The sequence below is a fragment of the Phaethon lepturus genome, unplaced genomic scaffold, assembly GCF_000687285.1.
Source record: "Phaethon lepturus isolate BGI_N335 unplaced genomic scaffold, ASM68728v1 scaffold17824, whole genome shotgun sequence".
In the NCBI taxonomy this organism is placed as follows: domain Eukaryota; kingdom Metazoa; phylum Chordata; class Aves; order Phaethontiformes; family Phaethontidae; genus Phaethon; species Phaethon lepturus.
Genome location: NW_010535795.1, coordinates 138,877 through 166,299, shown reverse-complemented (window position 1 = coordinate 166,299; position 27,423 = coordinate 138,877). Strand labels below are relative to the sequence as shown.

General features: G+C 37.6%; 1 protein-coding gene across 1 annotated transcript in view; it reads left to right on the top strand.

Moving 5' to 3' along the window:
- DROSHA (drosha, ribonuclease type III) overlaps window positions 1–27,423 on the top strand; it is a 71,693-nt gene that overhangs the window by 11,487 nt on the left and 32,783 nt on the right. The window contains exons 7-16 of the mRNA XM_010285982.1: window positions 2,028–2,108; window positions 4,034–4,120; window positions 4,225–4,311; window positions 7,572–7,643; window positions 9,248–9,329; window positions 10,598–10,672; window positions 13,929–14,098; window positions 18,699–18,823; window positions 21,472–21,571; window positions 24,560–24,667. Coding sequence (XP_010284284.1) covers window positions 2,028–2,108; window positions 4,034–4,120; window positions 4,225–4,311; window positions 7,572–7,643; window positions 9,248–9,329; window positions 10,598–10,672; window positions 13,929–14,098; window positions 18,699–18,823; window positions 21,472–21,571; window positions 24,560–24,667 — 987 coding nt within the window. The remainder of the gene's footprint in view (window positions 1–2,027; window positions 2,109–4,033; window positions 4,121–4,224; window positions 4,312–7,571; window positions 7,644–9,247; window positions 9,330–10,597; window positions 10,673–13,928; window positions 14,099–18,698; window positions 18,824–21,471; window positions 21,572–24,559; window positions 24,668–27,423) is intronic.

Genomic DNA, 27,423 nt, shown 5'->3' with positions numbered 1-27,423 from the left:
AATGTGTGGTTTATGAGTTTAGTGCTGAAAAACTTTCTTTCCCAAAAACTTTCTTGAGACTGACTCTTCATCTTTCTTGAAGAGACTGAAATCAGATCATGGTGAGCTTGTCAGTGCTGTACTACTTCTGAGTAGATTTTATGTGAAAACGAATGAAGTTTTCCTAAGTATTTATCTGGTGTACCAAAATGCTTTCTAACTATCACTACATAAAACAGGAGTGATTGCTGTGCACACTGGCATGTACAAGTACACTGTCTGACATGGAACTAGATTTTGTAGGATGGATCTTCCCAACTCCTGAGTCTGAGCAGTTGCCAGAGAATAAATTGTTAAAGCCGGTGCCATCACAGCGACCTTTTGCTTACAAGCGTTATCTACTTGTTAGTGTTGCCCTGTTGTTCAGAGAAAGTTAGAAGCTGTTGCCTTAGTTTATTTAAAATTGTGATCTTTCAGCATCATTTTATCATCACTTTGCGATTGCTTTTCTACATTTTTTTTTTCCATGAGCTGTGTCATTAGGGACAAGATAGACATGTATCGGACTTGCTTCTCAAGTCATGGGCTTTGAGGGAGATGTGAAGTATCTGTAGTTTTGGTCTCTGTATTTAATGTAACAGAGGCAATGTTAGAGCTGAACAGTTCTAAGAGTTAAAGGGTAAGATTTTCAAAAATAAGTGATTATTATTTTAATAGCCTCAGTAGGCCCTTATTTTTTGGAGGGTGACGAGCAATTTGCTGGTGACTGCATTTTTTAACTCTTCTGTTTTGTGGCTGTGTAAGCTGCAAAGTGAGGAAGTATGCTTTTACCTATAAGTATGATTCAGTTTCATTGAGCCTGTACTGCCCTCAGGGGTCTCAGTTTGTGGAAAAAAAGTGTGAACAAAAAGCCATCATGTCACTCTGTTAAGATTGCATGACTGAGTTTCCAAAGGAGTAGGGAAGTTCCCTACTTCTTATGTTCCTTTGCATGTATGCACTGTGGCAGTCTGAAGAAATTTAACTGAGATGAACATTCGAGAGTATTAACATCAAAACTAAAAAGCTGTGTTCCTCTCCCAACTGTCTGAAGACTACATGAACAGTGGTTTGGTGGTTCTTGCTTCCTGAGGTATCTTCACATTTTATGTATTGTATGGTGAATCATAGAATCCTTAGCTTGGAAGGGACCTTTAAAGGTCACCTAGCCCAATCCCCCTGCCATGAGCAGGGACATCTTCAATTAGATCAGGTCTAGAGCCCCCAACTAGAGCCCCGTCCAACCTGACCTTGAATGTTTCCAGGGATAGGACATCTACCGCCTCTCTGGGCAACCTGTGCCAGTGTTTCACCACTCACTGTTTTGACCCTCATTGTCAAAAATCTCTTATTGTTATATCTAGTCTGTATCTGCGCTCTTTTAGTTTAAAACCATTGCCCTTTGTCCTATCACTACAGGCCCTGCTAAAATGTCTGTCCCCATCTTTCTTATAAGTCCCCTTTAAGTATTTGAAAGGCTGCAGTAACTCATCTGTTCACGGGATGGATTTGAAGTGTTCCCATTAGTTCTTTGAAGTACCAAGTTAAAATCTTCAGATGGTCTGCTTTGCATACTTCGGGTATGTGCCTTGCCGCATGGCAGAGGGGTTAATCGGGGATAGGATTTCAGTCAGTGAACTGAGTGGAACTGTTTGAACGTGGAGATGTCAGCATGTAAATATTGGCATGTGCATGTTTATCGCCTGAATTTCATTTTAGGCAGACAGTATGGAGTTTGTATGTGTAAGAAATGGAAAAGATGTATATGATAGTAGAGTGGCACAATTCTGCTGAGGGCGTTTTTCCATCTTGTGCTTCTGAAGTTCTAATGCTGTTGTGCAGTTTTCTTGCATTAGTCTATACTGTTTTCAGTTTTATTGGCTTAAGAACATCCACTTAATCTAAGCATGACAGGCTTTTAGAAGCATCAGCACTCTGAGCATTAAAACCAATATACTTTTCCAAAACCATTTTTCAACAAAAACAGAATCCTATTTTGTTTTTGACAGATGAATGATGGACCTTTGTGCAAGTGCAGTGCTAAAGCCCGACGAACGGGAATAAGACATGGCATTTATCCTGGCGAAGAGGTAAGTAATTCTAAGAATTGCAATTATGAATACAAACTTGCTGCTGCAAACTCATACTTGGGTTGATTTGAGGTTTTTTTCCCATGATTTACAGGCTGAGTAAAAACTTCTGTGCAATGTTAAATCACTTAGTTATGTAACCTCAGATTTAAAATGCAATACTGGTAATAAAATCCAGCTGAAAACTACGGAAAACTTTTTTTTCACAAACATTAATAAAAAGAACTTGTGGTCAAAGATCTAGCATTTTCAAGTGGATGAGTATGTTATGAGGGCCCTCGTTGTGAAGGGACTACTTCACAAGTAAGTAAATCAGTAATTCTGCTGCTGACATGAGCAGGAAGCTTGTCAGGAGGTGTTCTTGCCTTAGCAGTAGAGCATGTGTACACTGCAAACTGTCAAACAGTTTATTAAGTTCTTTATGAATGTGTGATTAGAAAAAATTACTCCATCAGCTTCCTGAAACACAGTTTAGAATGGTAGTGCCTTTCTTTTGAAAAATGTTCTTGAAATAGTCATTGGTTATTTTCCTTAGAAATACTCATCTGTACAGAACATGCTTCGTGATCAGTATTGTTTCTGATCCAACAGAAGTTGGACCACCTCAAGCTTTTTCATTCTAAAAAACTGTTATTGTAAAAGAATTTGAGAATGTTAATATGTAGGTTTTACAATTTACATTTGTAATTTTTGTTGAATAATTTCATTTTTCAATACATGATTTACATGTATTTACTGAAACATTCTTTTATCTCTGTGCTGTTAAGGATTTATGAATGTTTTTGTGAGTTATTCCATTTCAGAAAAATGGCTTTGGTATGAAGCTTGCCATAAATCACCCCAGTTCAGGATCAGTTCCTCCCCTCGTTGTCTCTAGTGCTTTCCTTGCAGAGAAAGAGGGAGAAAATTTTAGCAGAAGAAAACTGGTATGTAAAACTTGCTGCATGAAGGCAGCTGCTCCCTGGAGCAAGGCCAGCTGGCAATTTGAGGTTTCAGAAAATCTCTTAGGATTTACTCGTTTTTACAGTGTCCTGTAGATAAACCTGCCTAGCTTTAAACTATCTGGTTTGTAACTATCTTGTTGCAGCAGTAAGAAGCTTAATTTGGGGCTGAACAGGCAGAGTAATTACCCTACCTATTGGATGGGCTGCAGTGATTTTTTTTTTTTTTTTTTTTTTTTTAACATGCAGACAGATGTATTCTGAACAGGCTGGTGGCAGCCTCTGAACTGCAGCAAACTGGATGTAGGACATATGAGAAACTTTTTTTTTTCTGACTGCTGAGGAGTTTTAGGTCTTAAGCTGGGCTTCTTCAGAACAAGCTGGAAGAAAACATGAATCCCAGGCGTTTGGTGTTGCATCAGAGTGCACGGAGGGCTGACTGCCTTTGGATCTCGCCCGCAGGCATTACAACCTGGCGGATAGAGCAGGGTTACTAGGGCTGCCTCTGTGGTGATAGACTAACCCCTTCTCTTCAGGTCCCAGATTTGCCCCAAGCAGATGAGCTGATATCTGTCTATCTTGATAATATACTTTGAGATCTTCTCATGTGAGGTCCACATTCCTTTTTGTGAGCTTTTAAAATCAGTTTCATGAAACAAATTTACATAGAAGAGGAAATTAGTCTGGTACCTAAATGACTAACTGCTGTGTGTAAGAAAGATGGAGAGTCAAATTGAAAATGAAGAAATTACAGCAATGTTTTTCCTCTTTTTTTCCTTTTGAATAGCTTTAAAAATATTTCTGAAAGTGAAAATGTAGATAAAGCAACACTTTCCCTCTTCACAGAATGCTTGATTATGACTACCTGCTTTTATTTAATTTTTCCTAGTACATATTTCGTGGCTATTAGAAATGCTTTATTCTCTCTTTTAATCTAAATTTGCCTTGACTCTGAGCATAATTGTACTTATCTCTTTCTTTAAGCCCATTAAACCATGTCGCCCCATGACCAACAATGCTGGAAGACTATACCACTATCGAATTACTGTCTCGCCTCCCACAAACTTCTTAGTAAGTACTTTATAAATAATTCGAACTAAGACTCTAATTTTGTTTTCAGTGATGGAAATAGTACTTCTTGCTTATTCCACGGTGGTTTTGTTTGCTTTTTTTAGACAGATAGACCTACTGTTATTGAGTATGATGACCATGAATATATCTTTGAAGGGTTCTCAATGTTTGCACATGCCCCACTAACAAACGTAAGTATGTTCATTACTGCCTACATAGGATTTGTTTGGAAGGTAAACTGTTTCTGTCCTGAAGTAGAACTTGTCTAAAACAATGACACATGTATGTTACAAACATCTTGCCAGTGTTGAGGACAGGGAGAAGACATTTGTGCGAATGAATTTCAGGTTTTGTCTTGACTAATTGTGGTAAGCATTGTCTTCAAACTGTGACTGAGACTGTGGTGTGCATCAAAGTAATGTTTTGACATGTTTCACAGTTTGGAAGTGAAATAAGCCATGGAATAACTTGTTAAAAGTGTTAATTGGATTTAAATTGGATGAGGAGGATTGTTAAGTTGGAAAAGTTTAAAAAAAAAAAGCAACAATAACAAAAAAAGTTTTTCCCTTGAAGTGACAAATGGACTTTTTTCAGAGATCCACTCTAAAGGGATTTCTCTCTTCTAAAAACTTACCTAGACTTATTCACTACTTTCTAACATCTGTTCAGCTCTTCAGACACTAGGCAAGTTATGATTTTTATTACAAGTTACAGGTATTTAAAGGCAATTCATTTTATGTTTTGAAAGCAAATATAACAAGAAAAGGACACGACTGGTACCTGACTGCCCTACTTTTCCAATATAAGCTGAGTTCCAACAGGAACAGTTTTGTTTTACTCCCATTGAAAGGATAACGAGACCACCTTGTCTTTGTAATTTTTGTGTCTGCTGCATGTCAGGAAGTCAGAGAGTTATTGAAATCTTTTTGTATATAGAGAACAAGGAAAACTCTTCTTGTCCAACATCAGTAGTTAGTGAAGACATTGAACTTACTCTTACTGTAAAGTGCATATGTTTTTTCTCATTCCAAATGGGAGAAGTGATCAGCAGCAAATCATAGAATCATAGAATCCTTAGCTTGGGAGGAACCTTTAAAGGTCATCTAGTCCAATCCCCCTGCAATGAGCAGGGACATCTTCAACTAGATCGGGTTGCTCAGAGCCCTGTCCAACCTGACCTGGAATGTTTCCAGGAATGGGGCATCTAACCCCTCTCTGGGCAACCTGTGCCAGTGTTTCACCACCCTTCTTGTCAAAAATCTCTTACATCTAGTCTGTATCTGCGCTCCTTTAGTTTAAAACCATTACCCTTTGTTCTGTCACTATAGACCCTGCTAAATAGTCTGTCCCCATCTTTCTTATAAGCCCCCTTTAAGTACTGAAAGGCTGCAGTAAGGTCTCCCTGGAGCCTTCTCTTCTCCAGACTGAGCAACCCCAACTGTCTCAGCCTGTCCTCAGAGAAGAGGTGTTCCATCCCTCTGATCATTTTGGTGGCCCTCCTCTGGACCCGTTCCAACAGGTCCATGTCTTCCCTGTGCTGAGGGCTCCAGAGCTGGATGCAGGACTCCAGGTGGGGTCTTACTAGAGCGGAGCAGAGGGGCAGAATCCCCTCCCTCGACCTGCTGGCCACGCTGCTTTTGATAGAGCCCAGGATACCATTGACCTTCTGGGCTGCGGGTGCACATTGCCTGCTTATGTATACAGCTTTTCATCCACCAGTACTGATTATTTTTTCACAGAGTTGAACAGAAAGCAACACTGTATTGTCAGTTCCTGTTACAAACAGGCACAAAGCCCTTTGGAAGGACTCTCTTGCTGTCTTGAGATGATTTTTTGCAACATAAAAACTGCTGTTTGAGACACCTTTTGTAATATATTTGATAAACGGGAGGTGGCGAAGGGTAGCAAAAATAGAGATATGAACACCAACATCTTTCAATGGACCAAATTTCTGTAATTTGAAGTCTTAGTTTTGCACACTGTTAGAAATCTTATTACTGTTATTACTATTATTCAGTAATAATTGAGCAGGTCAGATATTAGGGATCATGGTTAGTACAGTCATAAGAGAAATTATAATTTTCTTAATACAACTATCAAAACACTCCTGTAGTACCAACCACGTGTTCCTTTGCTACGTATTTGCTTGTGTACGTGAAACTCTAATTCATGGAGATTTTGGTTGGAGTCACTTCTCTAAGGCGTTCACTTTCTATTCAGTACAAATTAAAATATCCCAGACTACTGAGTTTCTGAATCAGAATATTCATTCCTGATTGAACTTCTGTGTTACAAAGTAAGCAAACACTCCCTGTATTTTTATTTATTTTAAAAAAAAGCCTTGCTGATTTAGATATGACGGGTTTTCCTCTCCTCAGATTCTAAATGGGACATTTGACTTACAAGGTTTGGGGTTTTTTTGTATTCACATTTAATATTGTATCAAATTGTAGGCAATGAAATTTTTTTTTTCATTGTTTGATGTAGCTCCTTAGTCTATCACTCAGATAGCAACAGATTTTTGTAGACAAAATACTCAAATGTTTGACAGTGGGCTGCAAGAAGATGCAAGCAAAATATTGCACCTCTGCTAAGTCCCATTGATTTCAGTGCAACCCTAGCACCGTTCAGGTATTTATTTGTGTGCTTATCAATGCAAAATAACCTTGGGTTGTCTTGCTTTCATAGACCATTGAATTGTTCTAAAATTCTTTTATGCTTCCAAGGCCAGTAAACAGTAAAACTTGCTAAGAGCTGTAGATGTGTAGGGTAGGATTAGGCATTTCTGTAGTCTTAGAAGTTTAGCTTTTTTGCTTTAAAAAATCCCATTTAAAAAAACACACGTTTAGCAGTCCATGAGTTTCACAAACAAAGGAACCTTTTTTCAAGGTGAAAAAAAGGAATTAGATGTTTGTCTTGCTGCTTAGTTGCGTGAACTTCTGAGAATATTTATTGGATGAAATCAGTGTAAACTTGTAAATTTATCCTGAAGTTCTTACGTTGTGTTGCTATGACTTAAAGCCATATTTTAAGACAGTATAGCTAACAGAATTGGCACTGTGCTAAAAACACCTTGCCTTTAGGTCACTGTATCAGTCTGGCATGTTGTGTCACCAACAATAAATTCATTTCCAAATATACAAGTGAGACAAGATACACGTTTACTGAGCTTTGCTTTTTCTTCTAAACAAAATTTCATCTCCAGTAGATGGCATTATTTAATCTTCCTTTACCATTACTCCTGTCAGCCCCATGTTATTACAGAGGTGAAGGTTAGAATTGTTACTTCTCTTGCATGTGCTTGTGTTCCTGTCTTTGCATGATCCCCCAGAGCAGCTGTTTTAGTAAGTGCCCTTTTCAGCAGACAGTAATACCTTTGCATACAAAATTGTATTAACTATACATTTGATGCTGTATAGTTTTTCATGCTGAATTTCTATTTTCCTTCCAGATTCCTCTATGTAAAGTAATCAGATTTAACATTGACTATACAATTCATTTCATTGAGGAGATGATGCCTGAGGTAAGAAGGATAATTAGTCAAAAAGTCAGAGTGGGTTATGAGTTGTTGATATACTTAATGGATTAAACTCTTCCAAATCCCATCTTAGGAAGTCTCTAAGAGACAGGCTGTGTTCTGAATGAATGGCTGAAAAGGACCTTGCACTCACAGGTGTGAGCATAAATCCATCTACTTAGGCTATCATATATTAAAATCAAATAGTAGGAAGTGCTTATGTCCATAGCTTCTTTTCATTTTAAATTGTATACAATGTATGTCAGGTACTCTTATCTGTGAGCTGAGTTATGCATTATCCTTCTCTTACGGATGACAAAAATAAGGCATATGGAGGTACTTGTTTGCCAGGACCACATAAGCAATGGCAGAGCTGAAACTTAATCATGTGTTTGAAGCTCTGAAGATTGCTTATCAGTATTTAATACAAGCTGTTGCCAAAACAAATTTCCTGTGGATACAAACAAAGCACATTCAGTTCATAATCTGGTTTTTGGTTTTTTTATTACAAATTGATCCCTAGTGAAGCCAGTTTATGAAGTAAGTTGCTGCAGTGGAACAGCATGTGTAGGTGCAAAAACACCCCTGCATATTAACTACAAAGATAGGATCAGTGTTTAATTTCGTGATATATTTACATTTTTCTGTCTACTTACCTCTCTTTTTTGTTGCTCAACAGCATGTAAATATATGCAAGAGCCTTGAAATTCCTCAGCAAGATTAATGTGATCAAAGCAATTAATTTCTTGTTAGTGAATCTGCTGTGTTGTCTCCAAATCTTGTTTTAAAACAACAAATGGCCACCAAGCAAAGTAAGGATTGGACATTTTTTTGGACTCCTGGTCAAATGGCTACAGCAATCGGCTACAGCATTATTTGCAGACCATCTTTACTAATGCTTTATTGCGAAAGAGACTATGGTGTTGGGTTAGAAATTTATTGCCAGCATCATACATGTACAGTTTATATCAACCTGGCCTGACTTTGTTTAGGAAAGCTTTTTAAGTTCTTTCATTTCTGAATGAAAACTCTTTGCTTTGGAGGGATTGCTTCCCCACTTGATGAGAAGAATCTCGTTCTTTTTCTTTGTTTTTCTTTTTTTTTTTCTTTTTTCTTCTCTCCTTTCCTGTTGGCTCTTGAGGTCATAATTCCTCAATTTGTGTTGTGCTGATATGTTGCTATGGAAGTGATAATGATACCACAGATGGTGATTTATAAACTTTTAATATGAGCGTGCAGGACAAAGTGAATTATGAAAAAGATCCTTCTCAGAAATATGTCATCATCTCAGCTTACTCAGGGGAAAGGGTTTTAAAGCATGGCAAATTAGAACAGATTCATAATTTCTGCCTATAATATTGTTTTGAACATTGAATAAAGAGTCTTCATTATAATGCTTTCTTAACAATGCTTTCTGAAGAGACCCCTTCGCTATGTTACAGTAGATGATTGTAGATATATCAATGCTGTTTCCAAAGCCCAGTGTCTAGCACTTGGCAAATATGAAGGCACTGGGTTTTTCATTGTTTTATTTAACTATATGTGAGTGGCATTATTTATATTAGAGTATTACATAATTATAATCCTGGTTTATTTTTTTCTTTCCCCAGAATTTTTGTGTGAGAGGTCTTGAGCTGTTCTCTTCATATCTATTCAAAGATATTTTGGAGCTCTATGACTGGAATCTTAAAGGTAACTTTTATTTAGGGGAAAAAAAAAAACCATACACAAAACCCAATTAATTGCAGCTTTTGTAAATAGGACTCTGTTTTGTTACGTTCTTTGGTTTAAAAAGAAAAAAGTGGAGAGGGACCTCAAAAGAGCAAAGTCAAATTCTGTTTTACATGAGAGGAACAAAATTCCACTTTGTTCTTCAAGAAGATGAAATATATTAGAGTTTATTAGTGTGGGCTATAGCAATTAAAATGCACAAACTTGCATTTTCCTTTTAATCAAATGTTCCTTTTAATCAAACAATAAATATATTGTATGTTTAATATTGCACAGTATAGTGTGCATGGTATTTTGAAAGCCAAGGTGTCTGGTAAACTATTCTCTCTGTTTTTACAAGCTAACAAAGAAGTTACTCACATAGTAGTTCTCTACAGTCACCTTACAAAGCAGTGTCATACAGACAGCCGTAGAAGGATAACATATTATTATATCTGAATGTTTTTGACACGACAACATGAAAATATATGTTTCTGTGGAGACTGTGACAAAGGAGGATTTCAGGGATGATCTTTCCCTTGGTCTAAAAGAAAACTGAGAATATCAAAGGAATTTCATTTCAGAATCTGTAGGTGTGTTTTGGTGTCTTGACTGTCTATGGAGATGAACTCTGAACTTATTGCAGTTAAACAGAGGAGCATACAGGTTTGATACATTTTTGTGTAGCCTTCTTTGGTTTGATACTAAATGTATTCTAATGTCAATGTTGTCTTTCATATCACTGGTTCTGGTAGTACCACCGAGTACTTACTGGTTTTGTTTTTATTTTCATGTAAAGCTTTGTATGATGAAATAGGAAATAAAAACCCACAAAATAGCCCCATGAAAATTTCCTTGGTATCTTTGTTATTGTAGCCAAAAAACACCCCACTAATTGGGAAGGACTAATAAATTTGTGCTTGTGTCTGTAAGGCTTAAGTGAATTAATTATATAAACCAGGTTTTTTTGTATCACTGTTTTATTTTAAACTACTGTGTTTTTGTTAGACTCTTCTTATTTTTAAGTTAGTGTAGCTTTCTTTGAAATTGTCCATGTGAAAGCTTTCACTAGAAGTTGATACTCTGTTCCTCTCTGCTGTGCATTTTGTTACTTTTCTGATTGAAATGTAGGCCCTATCAAATGTAATAACTGTTCATTGATTTCATCTGTGGCCGGGTTGCCTTCTTTTTTCTTTTTTTTTGCAAATATGTTGCTTTTCATAAATTTTCTTATTTTTTTCATATTTAAGGTCCTTCACTTGAAAATGATTCTATTTGCTGCCCCAGATTTCACTTCATGCCACGATTTGTGAGATTTCTTCCAGGTAATGTTTGTATTATGTAGCTTTAAGGAAATCAGATATAAAAAAACAAACAAAAAACCACCACCACCCAAAAAAAACCAACACAAAAAAACCTTACTGCAAGTCAAATGGTTCAGTCAGTATACAGATCTGGTGCTTTCATCTGAAGTCTTTAGTGCTTGCTGGCAATGTGGATGGTTTACTCAGAACTGGGATTCAGATGGGCAGGCCAAGTTTCACTTCCAGCTTTTGCCTCTGTTGTGATTTCAAGGCGGTGTTGGGTAATCCTTGTCCTGCCCTGTGATGGAGCTGTGCTGTTTGAGGAGTGCTATTACCTAATCTCACGTGTGAAACTGAATTTCATGTCCCCTCTGCTCTTCAGGATACAGTGTAATTGTATTTAAAATCTTGATGTGCAGGTTTGAGGGTCAGCATGATTGGCACCCCTGAGCACATGTTGTTCTGATTGTTTCTTTCTTTATCTTAATGTAAGCTTAGACCTTGCAGCAAACGGTGAAAGACAAAAAACACCATTCCAATGCAATTCAACTCCAACCTGCCAGCCAAGGACAAGCTTCAGTGTGGAGCATTATGCTCATTTTGAGTGAACAGCTTACACAGGCATTTAACACATCCTAAGATGCTAGGACAGACTTTCAGTGGATACCAATGTCATGGCTCCATTGAAAATGTGTCCTGCTGAGGTCGTGCCAGTGATTGCTCCAGAAAGGTTGTGTGGACAGAAGGATGCGTTTCAGCTGCTGGACTGAGGGTGCAGATGAACAGTGGAACAATCTTCATCAAGAGGGCTGTGGCCTCGAGGTGCTCTCTGCTCTGGGCTTTGAAACTTAGTTGGGATATTAATTATAGCTGTAGCTAAATGAGTTTTGGCTCATTACTGTGGAGAGCACTGATGACTAGATCACTATATTTCTAATTGTTTTTCCTTCCTGGATACACAACACTATTCAATCAGAAGCAGAGCTCTGAGGCTTGCTAGCAAACATTGATTTGGTTCTGCTGAAGCAATTTACAAAATAAGCCATCAAGCCACATGTGGCTGATTAACTTGACCTCATCACAAAATGAGAACAAGTTTGACCTGCCTGGTTTGTGTAGCTTGAGGGTGTTTTCCTGTTAGTTTGGGGTTTTTATATTCTGATTTGTTTTATTTTAGTTTAGAAGTCAGCTCTTTCTGTGCTTTTGGATTGTTTACTGATAGGGAGAGATAAGTCTCTATAATATGTATTCCTGTGTGCTTCATCTTTAAGGTTCCCAGCCATCTAACTCTTTATAAAATTGTCTTTTTCCTGATATTTCTGCATATATAGTTGCCATTTAGTGTCTTTATGACAGATTTTTTTTTAATCAAGTTTGCATTTTGCATTGATTATTTTTTTGAGATATCCTTGGAGTTTTTTAATTTCCAGAGTGTGGGAATCTATTTCCTTCTGGTATGTTTGCAAAACATTATCTACCTATGTCTAATCAAAGAAGACATATTGGTGTAACAGATCTCCACACATCTACCAACTGCCTCTTTAAAGATAGAAATGAATTGCTGATTTCCCATCCCCTCTACTTTTCTTTCCTTCTTATTTTTCTAACATGGTTTACAAAATGAGGATTGGGATGTCAGCTTTTCTATGTGGATTACTTAGAGACAGGCCTCGGGGTAGCTCTGAGCTTTGAGCTAATCATACTGGGTTTACTGAGTGCCAGAGATGCATAGCATGTGGAATAGTTGCTGTATTCTATTCACGGATGATAAATACATTAAGAGGTGGAAGATGCCCCATCCCTGGAAACATTCCAGGTCAGGTTGGATGGGGCTCTGAGCAATGTGGTCTGCTTGAAGGGGGGTTGGAGTAGATGACCTTAAAAGGTTCCAGTCAACCCAAAGATTCTATGATTAAGAGAGTAAAAGACTAGAAGAAAACATCTGAGGTCCCATGTTCTGACCCAGGAAAGGTCAGGTCTCTTAACTACAGTTTAGCACAGCTATCTATAGCAACCTGTGCCCTTCCTGTGCACAGTCTTCAGTGAGTAAGGCTACACTTTATTTTTAGTGATTGTTGGACGTGGGGCACCTCATGTGTAATAGTATAATCTAGTTGGTGACAAAGACAAAAGTCTTGTAAACCAAGTCTCCCTTTAACTTGAAGGACAACTTTGCAAGTTTAAAAAACTGCTCCTGTAGCTATTTAGAAGTATTTTCTGTTTCCAGTGAGGTTTGTTTTCTGTGTGCCTGAGAGAGTTCTTGTGCTGTGGCATCATCCTCCATATTGCTCTAAGGCTTTGCTTCTGTTTTTTCTCCTTTTTTTTTTTTTTGTGTGTGTCATGATAGAGAGAATGTACTCAGTGGCAGGATCAGATTGCTCCTGCTCCCTGGGGAAGGGAAATCAGTGTTTGTTCTTTGTGGGGATGAAACGTGAAGGTGCCTCCATACCTACAGATTAACACCCTGTTGTTGAAGGAGGGGGTCAGAGAGATGTGCGTCAAAATTAAAACACTGTAGTAACATGGTTTTTTACTTTTTACTCTTTACTTATATGGGCAGGCATGTTAAATTTGTCTTCTGAGTGGTGGTCTGTCAGGTCCGTCACTCATCTTTCCTGTTTGCATTTTCACATCTGTAACTGGCTAACTGGAGCTAGTCAGACGTTTATTCTACTGTCTTCCTTTGTTACAAGCAGCCTTTGCTGTGCATGTTTTCTGGGGTCTTGGAAGTGTTCAGCAGTTTTCACATGCTCTTGATTCATTTAGTGACAGAAGACAGCATGAGACTCTTTAGTCTTCATTATTGCAGGTACAGCATGTAAGCACTACAGATGAGTTTAACATGCAAGGATAACTTGCTACAGTCATCCAGAAGCATCCTGTAAAATTTTGAATGTTCTTTAAAAAAGCTGGGTAAATTCCTGATGGCTTTCTAACTACCATTGTAAAAAGAATGATAAAAGTGCAAAAAGGAAGATGTAACTGGACAATGGAACTGATTGTTCTGCCTACTAATTTTAAAGTTTTTTCAGGTGAGTTAGAAGCTTCAGCTTTACCGTATGATGAAACTGTTACTCTTGCTACCATTACTGTTATTGCTTCCAGTTTAGCAAAATGTTTACGCATGTGCAGTATTTATCAGTAAGACATTTACCTTCTTATTTGTCAAGTCGCTTAAACATTTTGCATTTTCATCCAAATCTTCTATGTCTTTCATGTTTTCTCTTTTGCTTATGCTTTATATCTGAAATGTGTTTTATTTATTTATGTTTTTAAGATGGAGGAAAAGAAGTACTCTCAATGCATCAGATTCTTCTCTACTTGTTACGATGCAATAAAGCTCTGGTGCCTGAAGAGGAGATTGCCAACATGCTTCAGTGGGAAGAACTGGAATGGCAGAAATATGCAGAAGAATGCAAAGGGATGATCGTTATCAGCCCTGGCATGGTAGAGCAAATAATTCTGATTTATGAACAACCCAATGACATGGGTATGCCTTGTTTCAGAGAGTTTGCTACAGGCTGAATTGGAAAGGGAAAACATGACCAGTGACAGTTGCAGGTTCCTATAGAAAGAGTCCACTGACTTGTTGCAACCCTGGGGAGAATTGCACCCTCTGCTGCTCTACTGGAGGGCAGATTTCCAAATGAGCACTGTTTCAATGTGTGCCTTAAAAGGAATGGCTATATTTTATGTATGTGAAACTGTAGTTTGCTCCTCTGCTTTCTTATTTTCTCAGACAGTCTTTATGGGCATGATCTCATTTTCTTTTCCCTGATGCAGGACCAGAGAATTAGTAACTATTTGGTGTTTTCTTTCATCTTCCTCTTTTGACCCCCTAGCTCTATTTGAAGTGCTTTATCCAGATTCTGCCCTGAATATGGAAAAGGTGTTTCTGCCTATGGGTTTTTTTCCACGTTGCTTTTATGTTGCTCTCACTCACACTGAGGAATTTTGTATACATTAATGAATGCATCCATTAATTTTCAGTGCCAAGCTTGAAACCCCTATGGCCTTATTATTTTTGGAACAATTAGTATTTTAAAGCATATGTTCTCTGAACATAGCACCTTTCAAATCCAGTGTTTCTGTGAATTTAGGTCATTTTTCTGACTTTCACACATAAGAAATGTGGGTCACAAGAACAGATGATGTCCGCTAAAAGCTGCAGGGTTCTGTTTGCATGGTTTGGTCAGTATCCCAAAGTGGTATATCCATTGTAGAAGCATCTTTTGGTCCTAGTATTTTAGAATGCCATGCAGCTTTCTCAGTTGTAGTACCTTTCTTTCTCTGACTTCATTTTCCTTCTTTGCTCATAGCTCAACTTCTTAGCTGCTGCAGAAAAAGTGTGACTTGGTATCATGCTGAAGGGGAAATTTAGTTTGCTAACTGAAAAACCTGTCCCCAAACTGCAGCCAGGGTGACTTCCTAAGTATATTTTTCAAGTTCATATTTTTTGGTTTGGCAGCATTACGTTTAGTAAACTACTTTACAAGCTAATCATAACTTGGGCAGGATAATTTATTTTTCCCTTGATTTAATTCTGAGTGTTTTTGTTCTGGCTAAAACTTTCTAACCAAAAGGAAAATAAGATCATCTGTGGGAACATGAAATACAGAATACACATGAACTCCCACTAGGGAAACTTCTATCCGAGCTGGTTAAAACTGAATGCTAAACTAGAATCTCATAACAAATTGTTAGAAAGCCTTAACTGTTTAAGTTAATGTTGCCTGTGGTTTCTGTGATGCAAGGTACATGCTGGTGCACAAGTCGTCAGCATGTGAATGGTATACACTGACATAACTTCAGTGGTTTTGCTGCAGATATGCTGATTTCAGCTAGCAGAAAACTTGCTTTTTTTGTTTAGCATGAAAGAACACGTAAGTTTCTTCTTTGTATCACTGAACTGTAAATATCTGTATGCACAAGACAGTGCAGTTTGTGAGTGGTAATTTTCAGATTTTGTGTGATTTTTACTGACGAACTTTGCATTCTACAAGACAATGTTTTTTGAGATGTGTGTGGACATTCAAGGTATGTAAGCATAAAAGAATTCTGCAGCACTTTCAAACGTTGTCATGTTACAATGCCATCATTAGAACATGTTTTTTTCTCTCAAGAAGATTGCAATGACTTCTTAGTTTGTGGGTTTTTTCTGTTCATTGCGTCATACTCTATTGAGTATGAGAGTGAAAAACAGAGTATGAAAGTATTTTCTGTGCAATTTACGTTAGTAGATAAAACAGTTCAGTTACAGAGGCAATGTGAAACTGTTTTAGAAAATGACAGCTGTTCGATTCAATTTTATCCACCTGACACAACAAAGTAAAACCACTAAATTTTATTTTGCTGCTTTCCTCCACAACATCACTTCAGAAATAATTATTCCTCTTGTGAGCAGATCTAGGTTTTATATATGTATTTTATTTTTTTTAAAAGTGAAGTGTATATATGCATGATGGAGAAGGGAGAAAATTTTGATAGGCATATAAATACCATTTGCTTAAACAACTGACAATAGTTCAGCATTATTTAAAACAATTTAATTTATTCATGGTGTTTCATTAGTTCAGTGAAACTTCGTATTGGAATAGATTTAAAGGTTCACAAATTTTAATCCTCTTTAATACTTCACTTTTTCTTTCTAAAATATTGCTGCTTTTCTCACTAGTACACGTATATATGTATTTTAACATACTTTTGTACTATATCTGCATGCAATCTTATCCTGTCTTCTAATATCAGCAAAGCCTTCATTGATGAGGTTTGGAGTAGGGAACAAAGATAACGGGTCTCTGTTCTGTTAGAATTTCTTTGGTTTTGATGAGATTTTAAAAGCAAGGCTGTGATTATTAGACGGCCTGTCACAGCACTTTTAAAAGAACACAGGGATAAAAATCTGGAAGAATAACATCCAGTTTGCTTGCGTCCTGTCTGTTGGTGTGCAGTTTATACTGGATGTTTCTGTATGGTGCTCTTTGTTCATTTAACCTTCAGAAACAGCACCAGAGAGGAAGCTACTCTTCACCGCGCTGAAGGGAAAAAGCGTAGCCTAGCTACACCCCTCTCATAACCCTCAGTGAAGGAACAGTTGAGATTAAGTCTTAAACAAGGAGTTCTTTTTGTCCTGGTTGTTACCAGGCATCGGTGAACAGCTGTGTAACTGAGGGGCAAAACTCAAAGGCAGTGGCGTGTACGAAAAGAGCCTGGTTTTGGGCTATCCCGAGGCCACGCGTTTCACACAGACCCTGCTGTGGGTGTATTGAAAGCTCTTCTCCCTTTCACACTTTTGAGGGTCAGATTAGTTCTAGTTAAGTGTCTAAAACATGAAACATTTGAATAGGAAAATATTGTCTGTGGGTTTTTTAGGTATATCGATGATAATTGGTATATTGGGTATAATTATTGTTTCATGTTTTGTAAGTCATTTTGCTGCCTTGGTTCTCAGAGGAGTTGCTGGGTAGCAAGGCTGCTTTTTTGAGGGGGACGGGGATGGGAGAAATTCCTCATTTTTAATGTTAAGAGAGGGGAGAACAAACCTCACAAAACCAGATAAACTTAAATTTCAGGACTTTAAGCTCTGGTTTAGAGAACAACATTCTGCTTGCTACAAATCCTCCCCCTGTTTTTCATTAGATTTTGTTGTTCTAATCCCTTTTTATTGGAAGTGCTATGGGGAAAACATTTTATCTTCTTTTTTCTTCTCTCTCTCTCTCTCTCACACTCTTTTTTTTTTTTTTTTTTTTAAACCTGGCAGCATGAGCTAAGTTAATTTTTTTTTACTTTTTCTCTTTTTTTGGCTGGGGAGATGTAACTTTATGTTCGGTCATCATGTCCAAAGAGAAGTTGATAAGCTTTTTTTACCTTGGAAAATGTTTCTCTATCTGAATGTTAAAGTTTTAAGTGAGTTTTTGGTTTTCTAGAATAGATTGAAAATGTGGCCAGCTGATGAGGCTTACCTTTATTTATAGAATTGGCTTTGCTTATCCATGCAGAAAATGATTCCTGTGAACAGTTCTACCAAGGTGGTTTGAAGACTGAAATCTTTGTTCTTGACACACTTTTTATTGTTTTGTGAAGAGAATGGTGGGAGCTGTTTCTGTAACTCTGAAACTCATCTTTGAGAAATTCACAATGCTAAATTAGAAGTTTTGAGATGCAGGTTACTAGAAGTAATGTACTTTTTCTGAAACCTTTGACAAGCAGAAAATATTGTCCTCATCCAGCTGATTGCAAAGTGGGGAGTAAGCAGGCACATAACAAAGCAGCTTGCCAGGTAATGGAGAAAATGTTTACTTGGAGACAAACTGTGCACCTTCAACTGAGTTTTTAAATATGTTAGATAAGTGATCAAGAGCTCTGTAAGCAGTGTGTCTTCTACAGGGATGTGCAATTCCTCATTTTCTGCGTTTTTAGAGGTGAAGCGAAAGTTGCCTCCGTCTACACTGTTCTTTTTAACTATAAAAAGAACTCCTGTTTTGAAGTGTAAAAAGGACAAAAGTATCCTCATTATACAAGACTGTATTCCTCATTGTACACATCAACTTAGGAGCCTTTTCTAAGAGTAGCATGACAGATTTTTTAATGCTGTTTAGTCAGTGTGATTGAATGGATCTAATAATGGCTTTACTTGCTTTGCGAAATGAGGAACAGAACTAAAATTAGAGAGATAACCTGATCTTAGCAAACTGCTTGGGCTTGTGGGAGCTCAGATGCCAGAATACTAATCCTGATTTTATTTCCGATGTGATGTTCGACCAAACAGGCTTGTTTTAAGTTCTCAGAAATAATGAAACTATAAATTTCCTGACTTGTAAAATGAAAATAAAGAGACTTCCTTTTTTTGCTGCAAGAGCTAAGTCAGTTAACTTTGTTTCAGTCTTTGTCATTGCCAAATACTTACTATAATATAAATTATTAGTTTTATGTATATTTTAATAAGCTTGGAATATTGCTGCTTTGGGTTCCTGGATAGCATGGGCTAGAGGCAATAAGTTTTTAATGGAGCTGTAGTCAATTAGGTATATTTTGTTTTTTCTCACAGAAACCCAGCTCAGTTCGTATTGATCAACTGGATCGTGAACAGTTCAATCCTGATGTAATTACTTTCCCCATTATTGTCCATTTTGGGATACGACCTGCTCAACTCAGTTATGCTGGAGATCCTCAGTAAGATGCTTTTCCTTCCATCTTTCATTCAGAAACTCATTACTGTTGTCATTTGTGGCTTAAATAGGGCTTGTTTATCTGCTTAATTGAGTGCAATATAAACCTTGGTGCTTGTGACATTGGACACAAGCTCTTGTAAATTAGAGAAAATAAGGTATAACTTCTTTTTTCTGGCATAATTCAGGATCTGTTGAGGTAAATGTGCATGTGTGTGCAGTATGAAATTTCTCAACCTGAGAACAGCTCCTCGAGGTCAGACCAAAGGTTCCTCAAGCTCAGTGGTTATTTCTCTGAGAGCCAGTTGCAGGTTTTTAGAGAGAGAATAGTCTAACAGGAAAGCAGAGGGGGAGAAATACTTACCTAGGCTTCCCAAGGTCTGTAGCATATGGACTTCGGAGCTACAGGATATATTTAGATCATGTTGTTTAATAGCTCTGAATGAACCTTCCTTCTCGAACTGTCTCAAATCACTGTTTGAATCTTTTTATGCTACTGACAGGGAGATTTTGGGTAATCACTTCCCCAGTACTATTGTGCATCATATGAAAAAGGACTGACTATGTTTTAGAGCTGCTATTTATCGTTTAATTAGATGCTTTTCTTGCATCTAACAGTGAAGAATATAGCCATTTTCTGTTTGTTTTCTTCATGACATTTATGTTTGTTGCACCCTGCCATATCCTACTTAGTTGTCTCTTTCTATGCCTTGAAGGATCAAGTCTGTGTACCTGTTTCCTAGCTTGGAAGGTGTTGCATCCATGCTGCTTTTCTCTGTACCTTTTATAACCTTATAGAGATTGAGAGGAATGTGATGAAAGAGTGGAGAGGGAATCAGAACTTCAGGCAGAGCAAGAAATACTGTTTCACTGTGGATTCTTGAAGTGGCATAAAAGTGGTTGCTGAATTTTGTTCACAATTCTTTTCTTAATTTCTGACAATTTCAGGGTACTCTTCCAATAATTTGGAGATCTGTTCTCTGAATTATGACAGACAGTATAGAGTCTGTCTCTTGTGCATGTGCAGTTAAGGTGTTTTTTTGCCTCATGCATTTTCCTCCAGTGTCTCTTAAGGACGTTGAATTTCACCCACAGTTTTGAGGCCCAAACACTCATATGTGCATGTATGACAGACGTATTCTTCTACAGCTGCTTGCTGAGAATTTTAGATTTAATAGGGTGGGAAGTGGGAAGAGTGAGTGCCTATCCAGATAGTAATTTTTTTTTTTTTGGCTTTGAGCATGACTTGTAATCTTCCTCATCTTTTAGTTTTCTTATCCATAAAAAGAAAATAATTAGACGAAAGAATATAAAACCCACCTCTGTTTTGATGCTGAATTTCTTAATATTTGTGAAGTTCTAGTACCTTGCATTGAAAACAGTATGAAGATATAAAAATTATGCTTCCCACACTTTTTTATTTTAACTTTCTGTGATATTTCCATGGCTCTTTTTTTTTTTCCCCTGGAACTGCTTATAGAATTTAGGCGTGCTTCTTTTTATCAAAGTAACAAAGCAGTTTGTGTGAAAGACCTCTGTGTCACATCAGGCTTAAATCTCAGGCTTAACTGTGGTATATGTGTGAAGCAGGTAATGTCCAGAGAAGATTTTCCTCTAGTGTGTCTTTTCTTTATGAGCTTCTAATACAGAATTTTTTGTTAGTGTAACCTGTCTATTAATTCTCAAACTTAACTGCAATAACAGAGCTTGTTACACCCATATTAATAGTAGTAGAAAAACATATACTGTAGATCATAGTTTCAGGTTCTTGTTTTTGGGTTGAAGCCTCTTCATGTCATTTGTTTGTTTTCTGGTTGGTTGTTTTGTTCATTAACTAATTTTTCTTCTTTGGATGGAGATTTGTCAGAAACGGATGTGCTAAGGGACTTGTTGATGGCACCAGTTCTTACAAGTTTTGTGAAAATCCATGCTAGATCGCAGAGGGACTCCCACTGAGGAAAAAGTTCTGCTACAGAAGTTCATGTGTAATTAGACACGCCGAAAATAAGAAAAGTCTAGATGTTTGGAGAAAACCAGAAACCTTAAGTATATCTTAACCACCGACAAAATTTGGCGTGCTGTTTCCATTCAGCACAAACAATCGGGAATGAAACTTTTATTTTGCTGTTCACAGGATGACTTTGTGTTGCATATGACTCGTATAGGTCTTCCTGGTGTGCTTCACTGAAATGTTTCAGCCAGTGTAAGGACAGACACTTCTTGGGAAAGGTTACTACTGCTTTTCAGTGAGTGATAGGTAAACCCTGTGGAAAGAGGGAGTTTTTACCTGCCTGAATTGAGATGTCATGCTGCGGCAAAGTCTTTCCAGCATGGGGACGTGGCCTTTTAGACCGGACGAGTGGCTGTCTGGGAGACCTGGGTTCTGTCCTGAGCTTTGCTGTTCACATCACACTGCACACTACTAATGCCTCCTCTCTGCTGCTGTGTCCACCCTGCTGGAACAATTGCAGAGACACTGTAACCTCTCTTGGAAAATGCTTTTGAGGTTTTTTTTCTGGAGCAAAAAGATGCTTGTAGACAATCTGTGTGTTTATGGGTGTATTATTAGCAGCTGGTGTGTTCATAAGAACAAATGGTGAGAGACTTCTGTTGTATTGACCAAAATACTTGTTTTCTGTTTTTGTCCTTCAGATACCAAAAGTTGTGGAAGAGTTATGTGAAGCTGCGTCACCTGCTGGCTAATAGTCCCAAAGTCAAACAGGCTGATAAACAGAAATTATCACAAAGAGAGGTATGCTGGGCCTTCCTGTAACTGGTAATTGAGTACAGCAATTCAGGATGGAATAAAGCCATATGACCGCCCTGTTTATGGAAACAATAGAAATCCTTCACAAAAGATTTTCTTTTCAGGCTGTTAACACTGATTTTATTTTTATCTTTACTTGTTAGTGAATGGATTTTTTTTCCTTTTTTCAGCTGTCAAACTACGGCAAGTTTTTTACCCAATTCTAGAAATGATCATTATAGAACCATAACTTCTTTATAGCCATTGCCATCAGTGGTTTCAAGAATTATCACAGAGAAGGACTTTTTATTTCAGAGTGCACTTTTAACTAGCTCATCATTTTAAACATTTCTCTTCTGAGATAAAAACTGCCACATTTGTCCATGGTTTTAAACTGTAATTTATTAGGCAGTCTTAGTGGTGTTCCTTAAGATCTTTGAGTCGAAATCATCTGGTTGTTGTTATTTTCAGTAATCTTTAATGACAAATGTGTTATTTGTTGAATTTTTGTCTTTTCTCTCTTTTTTTTTTTTTCCCCCCAAAGTGATGAGCAATGAGCCTTTCCTAAGTGCAAATCCTCAACCAATTGGGAATTAAAGTCAGAAAAATAAAGTCACCTAAACATAGACTAAAGCAGGCTGCTCTTAGGTATCTATTTTTTTAAGATCTTGGACTGAAGCTTTGAATTTGTCTGGTGCACGTCTACTAGGCAGTCTTAATTGGACAACTTATGTGAAGAATATGTAGAGGAGAATTTAACAACTTTGATACTGGACGGAATTTAGTTAAGTGGTGTTGTATTTATTTATTGATTAGAAACCCTGATAATTTATAGTATCATAGAATATCCTGAGTTGGAAAGGACCTATGAGAATCATTGAGTCCAATTCCTGAGTCTTCCCCAGCTTGCTAATTGTGTAGCTTTGGTTGCAATAAATGTTTGATACTTGACATTGCACCTGATTTTTATTATTACTGCAAAGCATAGTGTGCTGTTGCATGAGCTAGAGTCTTAGTTAACATTTTAGTTGTGCTGATATTAAATAAGCCGTTAATTCCTTACTTGTAAATGGGAAAAAATGCGAAGTTGTGACTTAACTGTGCCACAGTTGTAAAGAAAAAAAATATTTCGTCCCTATAGGAGATGATTTTGTTTGCTACAGCTTTCAACGCTCAGAGCAAGTAGAAGGGAAGACCGTTGTTTTGTGGGCATCTTTTCATTAGGGGCTAATGGATGATTTATTTGTAAAATTATAGTGGATTACATGTACTGGGGTGATTATGTTTTGCATCAAAAGATGAAATGCCTCTTTGGTATTTATCACTTACTGTGTGTTGTGCTGATTTTTGTTTCTAGACTGTATTATCTAGGATAATGAGTTTATCAAGTAGTTTGCCATCAGAGATGCATATGGGGCTAAAGCAGAAGCTTTATGTGAAGATAACCTATGCATTTTGCCAGTGGAGGTGTCAGTAACTTAGAAGGAGCTGTAGGACTGCACCTGGCTGCTACATAGGCTTTTAAAGATTATGAATCATATTATGAGTAACACTGGAGTGCTCCTGAGCCAGTCAGTCTGCCTGAAAGTACTGCTAGGTCTAGCAAACACAGTAGCACCTGTCTCAGAAAACGACACAGCCTCGAAATGCAAATTTTAGAGAATGCACAAGGGCTGCCGTGCTGTAAGCAACTCTATTCCCTCTGCCCTCAGTCATTCACTACTATGACATTGTATGATGTTACTTGTGACAGGGTTGTGCCTGTCCTCTAACCTAAGTTTGAGCGTTTACAGCAGGTGCATAAATTGGGACCTGAAAGCTCACTTTGAAGTCAATGGAGACAGAAATGCATTTTTTTAAAGCCATTTATCCCCCTTCATTGAATATAAGAGGAGCTAGGGCTAACTAGCCTCCTACCCTAGATGCCTCAGTGTTGAGGTGTCTGAGGTTTGATGAATCTCTGTCTGGATAGATGCACCTCTTCGAACCACTCTCTGAGTCTCTGCAGAACAGAAGACAGCCTGTTCCTGCCCAGAGATGCTCATAGGCTTCAGAGGGCAAGAGTCAGCTTTGAGCAAGTGCCCTGTAGCAGAAAGGAGAAGGAGAGGGAGGATGGGTTGCAGCTTTGAAAATTCTTGTGTTCTGAAGAAGAGCACTGAGAGGGAGTCTTTACTGCTAGTGCATGCTGTGTGGGGAGCTTGCATAACCTGAGGGCTTTGCAGTGTTGGAACCAGGAGATCCTGATCCAGGGATGCTTTATTTTAGCTGGTTTCTGTAAAAATAGAATGAAAGAAAAATACTTTCTTTTAACGATCTTTTAGTATTCTGTCTCTTTTGTAGTTTCTAGAGACAAATAAACTGTTTACACAAAACCAAACACCCAGTGGTCAAGGCAAAACAGATTTTTTATTTATTCAATATTTTAATTAAAATAATATTGGTAGATTTCATCATAATAAGCTCCAGGACTAGTGAATGCTGATCTCTTTCCCAGGCTGGGAGTACTGAGAGTGTTAAACAGGAACTGTTATGAATTAGCCAAGATCACAAAACAAAGCCTTTCTTTTGCTTAATCTGTTTTATTCTTACTGAATGCTTCAAACCAGTAGTACTCATGGTGACAGACTTGAATGACAGACTTGAAAACAGAAGTTGTTTTGCACCCAGGGCTAAAGAATGTGCTTTCATTATAAGGACCTTAATTCACTTAAGTATCGTCTTGGATATATGGGTTGGACTGGTTTGTTCTGTAATTTGCAGTAAAAAATGTAGTCACCTCTGTTCTCTTATTGGACTACCAAAATCATCTGTCAACACTGTACTCCAGCACGTCCACCACAGTCTGTGGCTGACAGTTACAAGATTTGGACTAGTCTTAGAAACTGCTCACCAAAAGCGAACCTTAAGTGGGTATTGTGAACACGCTCATGTGCGCATTGATACTGCTTTGTTGTAGAAAGTTCTTCACAGGAGCTCTGTTCTCTCCCTGTCTAGGAAGCACTGCAGAAAATTCGTCAGAAGAACACAATGAGACGTGAAGTGACCGTCGAGTTGAGTAGCCAGGGATTCTGGAAAACAGGGATACGCTCTGATGTCTGCCAGGTGACTAAACCACCGTGATATCTGATGTATTTTCTTTCACGATAGCTGCCATTTACCTCTTGCAAGGGCTTGCTGTGATTCTAGACTGAAGAACCAAATGGAAGTGAATATCTTTGCCTCAATAAGATCTGTTGATTTAGAGAACTTTTCTAGTGTCCTGTCTACCCGCGCCACACACACACAAAAAAAAGTTATCTTAAAATTTTAGTTTTCTTGCCACTGCTTGATTAGCAAAAGGGAGAGGGGGTAGGAATGCCCAGCTGGAGGTTAGCCAAATGTTGAGTCTGGTGTGGAACTCCGAGAGCTTCTTCATCCATCAGTTAGGTTTGTCTTAGATATTTTTATTTTAATATATTTTTCTTTTTTTTTTTTTTTTTTTAAAAAAGCTTACAGTTACGCATGAAGAAATGTCATTTACTTGAAAGAAAAAAAACCACACCACAACTAACTTTTGGATTAAAACGGGTGATCCTCAGTAGGAAGATATCTTTCAGATAGTCTGTTTCATACACATGACATCTCCAAGGCACAGATCTGCCAGATCCTATTCTGAAGCAGCTGACAGCCACCAGCTTTGTGATATAATAAAAATAAGTGCAATTTTTATATAATATTGTATTAGTAAAATTCAAGTAGCTATTTAACAGCCAAATAAATATATTAGAGGTATAGTTGCATCTTTTTTATTAGCTGTTGTTTTGGAGATGTTATTTAAGAATTAAATGCTTACAATTTAATATTAACAGTATGAAGGATAAACTTTTGGGGTTACTAGGCAAAGGTATAGGTAGAAATCCCATTGTTATCTTAAAAGTCTGGTAAGGCCAAAGGGGAAATTCTAATGGTAGAGAAATGCTAATAACTAAAATTGCTTTTCTTCTGTCTGAAACATTTCTTGTGATTCTATTATTGCTTCTGCAGTCAAAGAAAGAGAATAGTGGAACAGTAACTTCTCACATAGCTGAGGAAAATTACAGACCTTTTCTAATTTTTTGTTGTGAAGTGTATCCATTTGTACAGATTAACTAAACAGTGTAAATTTCTAGTTTGGGAGCTTTGAAACAGTTCTGTATTACTCGTAATTTCTGTGATTCGTCTCTTAATGTCTTCTTGGATATTCCTGTTTCATTTTGTTGTTGAAGGACAGCAAAACACTACAGAATGATGAAAGTAAAGCTAATTCACATTTTTGTGCCCATCTGCAGCCATAATGCCTGAATCAGCCAGTTCTGTTATGAAGGTCCGTTGATTTGATTTCTTTGAGAGGCCAAGAGTAGGCAAACTCTATGTCTGTAAATTGAAAGATTGCTGCTGTTGCTACATGCTTTTTCCCAGATGCAAGAAGTCTAAAACTAGATACGCGTAAATCAACTCTGTGGGAAGAGCTAAAGTGCAGTGATTTAAAATTAATGCTTTTAAAAGCATTGCGGTTTAGAAGATTGAAACTCTTTTAAGTTACCCTGATAGCTTATAGTTGCTCTAAGTTCCATGGCACTGTAAGTAATGGCACTGGTCTTTGCAGTCTCAGAAATGAACTGCTTGGAGGGGGAGGATGAAGGATGAGTGAAATGTGAATGTGAAAATGTAAAATGTCTGTCTTCTGCCAGGGTCACTTGAAGTTATCCAGTAGATGAAGTGCACTACTTGGCTACTAAGCTGGGCAGCACTTACTATGCAGTCTGGCAGGATGGGGCCATGCTGAGGAGATAACACACCCCCCCACACACCCCCATCATTGCCTGTATTGTTAAGCATTCAGGATGAGGAGAGAAATTATGCATTTCAAAATATTTCAGCTCACCTGATTCTTAGTAGCTTCAGGTCAGGAGCGTCTGCCAGCCTGGGGGATGATGGCACTAGCTGGGGACACCTGAGAGGGTCCCTGCCTTGCCATGTTGGCTGCAGCAAAAAAAGAATATGCAGCATAGTTAAAATCATATATTTAAAAAAAAAAAAAAAAAAAGTTACTTCTACGTGTATAACCAGATGCAAGTACCAAGGTTATGGGATAATTCCTGTGGCTGTATGGTTTCAAGAGACTTTTTTTTTAATCATTAGCCATTCTTTAGCCTAATGCAATTTTTAAAGCAGATATTTTATTTTCTTATAAAGAGATAAATAAAACATCCGAAACATAAAATAGCTATAATCCGATATGATGCACACTAATTGACTCAATCAAGTGTTTAGTGTCATGAAACAGCACTTTGTCAATATAACTGCAACAGTCAAATAAAAGACCTTCTGTGTGGTCCCAGGGAGATGCCAATTCCTTGTTTGCTTCACCACATCTGATAAAAATCTAAAACCTTATATTTCAGTCCTCAATCTTAGGGCCACATGTACTGGTTCCCAAGTATAAAGAATATTAAACCTTGCTTGAGGTACTCTTTCTGCCTAGTGGCCTGTGCAGTGGAACATACAGGCAGGAAAGCAGAGTTGGTCCATGAGAAGTTTGAGAGGTTTTTTGTAATTCCGTGAAGGAAGACATAGGAAGCACACCTGTACAGTTTATATGGAGATATAAAGGGTGCTCCCCTATCTTGTAAATTACCCTAAGAAAATTCTAAATGAATTTAGAACAAGGTATAATTTTACTTACACTTACTCAATTTGCTTCGAGTGGTTTTACATTTTTCTGCCATTCATAGATCCAGAGAGTCTTTTTCTTGCTGTTAACTAATTACTTCCATCATTACCTTCCAGTGCTCTGTTCAGCTCTCAAAAATTTTAGTCTTTTACCTAAACAAAGTATT